Genomic DNA, 4,808 nt, shown 5'->3' on the forward strand with positions numbered 1-4,808 from the left:
AGTATATAAGAGGAAGTGTGTTTGAATATATATATATATATATATATATATATATATATATATATATATATATATATATATATATATATATATATATATATATATATATATATATATATATATAACCAACATAACTCATATTTTCTTATATTAAGGAAATTATGTATTCATATGAATGAGATTTGGTACATTGTTTAATATGGTTGTTTGGTATAGTAAAAATGAACAAATATTCCATTTTAATACGTATCAAATTTGACTAGATTTATATATTAATTGCATTCTAAACATTAAGGTTCTAATCATATATGGGGCTTGTGATTAATCTATTGATTTCTATAGAAAACCAATAGGCACTTAAAACAAGTCCACGTTATAATGTTATGGTTTTCTTAAATTTTATTTCGGTAACGCTAAAAATTAAGTGATTAATCGGTAATAATAACTATTAAAAACTAATCATTCAAAGTTTGATGTTAGCACAATTAGTACTTTGAGAGAACCAATCACAGTTGTTGATGCATGTTTAGATATATTCCTTCTACTTACGTATTTTAAAATAAAAGACGGAATAACACCAATTTATCTTATTATAGCTTCTTCATCAAAATCAACTAAATAAGAATTACGAATTTCGATATTTTTATATTAGTAAAAGTTTACATAAAAGATTTGGTACAATCATTTAAAATTTACATATCAAACTACCCATAGAAAATATATCAGTCGTTAATTGGAGTAACCTTTTTCACCTTTACTTCAACATCCTCCTACCAATACTTCATAATTTTTGTTTTTCTTTGCATTCTTCAAGAAACAATGGTTTATTCTTTAGACAAAAAAATGAGAAAAAATATGCACATTTAAGATACTGAGCTATAGAGGGAAACTACATTTAAAGCTAACTCCCAGATAAAAATTATCAATGGTGCCATTCATTAGGTAATAAAGATGGGTGTCAAAAGGAAATAAAAAATTCAGAGTATTGACAACCGAATATAGCTAAGCAATGCGGGTGGGATGGAGCAAAAAGTGAGGAAGATGCTGTTCCAAAACGACCACTAGCTCTCTACCATGGGTCACTTCATCCAAAACTCTATCCCCCAGCCTTCTAGCGGCTTCAACCAGTTGTCCCCTAAGCCGTTGTGAATACAAACAGCCACCTGCCTTGATACACTCTCTATAAAGTGGGAGGTAAGCAATTGCCACCGTCAGGGGGGCAGGAAGATCTCTCAAGCAAATCGGAGACTCGCCCCATTTAATGATTCTCACAATGTTCATGTGATGTTCTTGCCCCAACCTCAATCCCTCCTTATAAGCTCCTTCTGACCAATGCTCCTTAAGAAAAGTCTTCAGCTCAGGTGCAACAGCCTCATCCTCTGATTTAGCAATAATATCTGCAACGGCATAAGTAGCTGCAGGGTCACCTAAGAAGTCAGATTGAAGGAGAAATGCTACACCATCGAGAGATCCACCACTCCGCTCACCAGCAGCCTTTAGAATTTCAACACTGAGTGCTGCAAGGACCTGCTGAGGTACGTGCGGCAGAAGATAAGCTGCAATGTGAACTTGGCAGCTAGAAGTGGCTGCTGTAAGGGCAAGACAGAGCTCCATGTCTCGGCAACCCCTCTGCACAAACCACTCAACAACTTGCATGCAACCCCTCTCAGCAGCTCTCATCAAAGGGCCCAAAAAGGCTATAGCATTTCCCTCTTCCACCAAGCACTCCATAGTTCCTATCTTGCCATAATGGGAGGCAAAACCCAGTGCCAAGTCAACATCAACATCCAAGCTGTTTCTTTGTGCAATCTGCATAGTTTGATTTCCAGCAAGGCATGCAAACATGAACCAACAAATTTCAGCAGACTATAATATAAAAACAGCAGTTCACTACTACACACACACACAAGAGGAAGAAATGGTAATGACTAAACCTCTTGCCCCCAAATTCTTCCAAAATATGCCATAGAGATGCTACCAAGTTATAAAATAACACCAATGTTAAAACCACATGATCCTTTGATATGACACTAAATGCATCAGAACTATAAGTATGACTTCAGCCACCATGGAAAAAGTTCTGCTTCTAAGTATCGTAACAAAAGTTGGCTAACACCCACTAAACATGCTAGAGAAGCATTAATTCATAGATTGAGAAAGAAAAAGATCGTAGACATATCACCTGCAATAATATGCGCACAAGTTCTGTACTACCAAAACGTGAAGCCTCCAAGAAACACTGATTGACATTGTCTGCACCACCCTCCACTAGCATGCCCAGCAGCCCTTGGATCACTGTAGCTGACAAGCCAAATGCCCAGCCTGGATCAAATGAGCTTGAGAAAAGAGTAAGAGGAAAACAAGCCGCATCAAAGGCCTCACTGAAGTCCTTCCCTGTTAGGCGGTTGCCAGCAAGATCAAGGAATGTCTTAAAGGCAGATAACCGAAGCTGGATTTCAACAGCTGAGCTGTGTATCACATTTTCCCTATCATCCTGCAGTCGTGAATGGATACCTATGCACTTCAAAGCCCATTCAGTAAACTTTTGAACCTTAGCACCAGCTTCTGCCTTCAATACTTCATCTCCATTGCATTCCTGGAGACGCTCATGTAACCTAGCAAAAAGCAGAGTTCATGCATGAACTTCAAATACCATTAATTTAAAACCAATATTTAGGATTTTACGTTTTGCTCTAAAAAGACACATTCTCTCAACATCACTACCCTTCTCCAAACAAAAATAACACTCTTCCAAATCAACTACTTCATTGGTGACTGAATTTTTTCCCCTGACACAAAAAATAATAAAAAAAATACAACCGATGTGGGCAAGTCATACCTTTGGGCCATTACAGTAACTGTATCAGCCAGACTCATTGTTCTGCTCTGGCAAGCAGAGACACATGAAGCAAGGAATGAAGTCCTTAGAGCAGCTCTTGTGAAGTCATAAGCACCATTAGCAATGATCTTCTTGATAAATCCCATTATCCCATTAAGCTCTAGCTCTGAGCTCAGGAACCAGATGGAATCCAGCGTGATACACAAGGCATCATTGAGCGTCTGGGGATCAGCAACCAAAATCAAACTTTCTGCAAGCTCCCAATCATGGGAACTCACTGCACCCTGAAACAACCGACCCAATTCAATCCTGTCTTGTCTACATAGTTTCTTCTCCAATCCAATTTTCTCATTACTTCCCAGCTCACAATCTATTGAAACCGCCCTGGATTTGAGCTTCTTGGCATTGCAACAATAAGAAGTAGACATTCTTGATTCTTTCCTCATAAGTGGCGCTTCTCTTGAGAAAACTACACTGCTACCTTCTCCTTTCTCAGATGCAAAACCTTGATTTTCATTTCTATGGAATTCAATTTTGTTATCCTCAGATTTAATTTCCATGAATACAGGATTCTCCACTTCAGTCTCATCCATCACAAATAAATTATCAATCCACTAGATAGACGTCATGTTCTCATCTGTCTGATCTCTGTCTTCTTTATCAAGCCCAATAAAGCTAACAGCCATTCTTCAAAGCACATGAGATACTGAATAGGAGAACTCTAGCCTCTGGTTTTCAAATTCAGGGAAAGCAAGTACTAAATAGAAAAACAGAATTAATAATCAGCGGTTTTCCAGTATAATATAACTTTTTGTCAGAAAAATTACAAAAAAAAAAAGTAGTTCAGTCTCGAAGTAAATCCAGATGCTATCCTCATATGAATTTAAAAACCCTAAACACAGGAGTAAATGTTGAATATGAAAAATAAATTGTTAGTTTAACGCCGTTTCATTTTAATGAGAACACATTATAAAGCATAACATGAGATTAGAGGAATTCAAATCTTCCGATCTTGGGGCATAGACAAACGAGGGCAAACAATAGCGTCAAATGCAAACCATAGCGTCAAACCCACGGGTGTGGAACAAATAAACCCTAAACAGAATCGAAATGGTGCAGAGATATATGATGAGAGCAATAGCCAATCTTAAAGATGATTAATCAGAATTGCACATAGTAGCATATAACAATTCAAGAAAAAATAGCTTTTACAGCTTTACAAGCAGTTAATTAGCATCTGTTGGTGGAAGGGGCAACAAAAGAGGCAGGACAAAAGAAATTTATATGATAAATAGCAGTAGGGAGGGAAGAGATGAATTGATAGAAAACCTGACAGCTTGAAGAGAGAAATTAAAAGGGTGGAAGAAGAAAACCTGCTCCCTGACCTCACCTCTTGTTATGCTTCTTGAATTGATACTTTCATTTCCGACGCCAAATATAGGTGTTCCAGTAATAATAATATCCTATTTTAAAAACTTCTCTTTTATTGTTCTCGTGATTTGTGTTTAAGATTGATACAAACAAAATCAACTATATTCTAAACAAAATAAACAGAATCCTTTTTAAATTCTTAAAAAACTCAAATAATTTTAGACTTCAATACTGTCATCACAACCTCAGCCTCTCATTCATTCTCCCTAAAGCATTCTATTTTTTAGTTAAAATTTAAAACAAAAATAAAAATAGTTAAAATCCTCCTTACAAAAAATAGTTATAATCACGATGTTTGGGAATACTGAAGAAAATATAGTAGTTTGGAGAATTATATGTGATACATGTATAATTTTAATTTTATAAATTATAAAATTATAAAATCATAAAACTATAAAATTAAAAAATTAAAAAATTATAATAATATAAAATGTTAAAATTATAAGATTATATCACTTACTTAATTACAAAATCATACAATCTATATGATGAAAAATAGGTAAGGTGACAAAAATTAAGCCACATCATTTAATTAACA

General features: G+C 35.3%; 1 protein-coding gene across 4 annotated transcripts; it reads right to left on the reverse strand.

Annotated features, from left to right (window-relative positions):
• Positions 1-894: 894 nt before the first annotated feature.
• LOC114177724 (ankyrin repeat protein SKIP35-like) lies at positions 895-4,347 on the reverse strand. Of its 4 annotated transcripts, none has more exons than XM_028063213.1 (4): positions 4,230-4,347; positions 2,840-3,596; positions 2,183-2,615; positions 895-1,809 (listed from the first exon to the last, which is right to left on the reverse strand). In XM_028063213.1, exons 2-4 carry the CDS (start codon positions 3,430-3,432, stop codon positions 1,003-1,005), a joined length of 1,833 nt encoding a protein of 610 aa, XP_027919014.1. In that variant the 5' UTR covers positions 3,433-3,596; positions 4,230-4,347; the 3' UTR covers positions 895-1,002. The 4 variants fall into 4 exon arrangements, with proteins under 4 accessions (XP_027919014.1, XP_027919015.1, XP_027919013.1 ...); XM_028063214.1 differs by having other exon boundaries at positions 4,213-4,306; XM_028063212.1 differs by having other exon boundaries at positions 4,169-4,297.
• Positions 4,348-4,808: the final 461 nt, after the last annotated feature.

Source organism: Vigna unguiculata, chromosome 3, assembly GCF_004118075.2.
Source record: "Vigna unguiculata cultivar IT97K-499-35 chromosome 3, ASM411807v1, whole genome shotgun sequence".
Taxonomy (NCBI): Eukaryota; Viridiplantae; Streptophyta; class Magnoliopsida; order Fabales; family Fabaceae; genus Vigna; species Vigna unguiculata.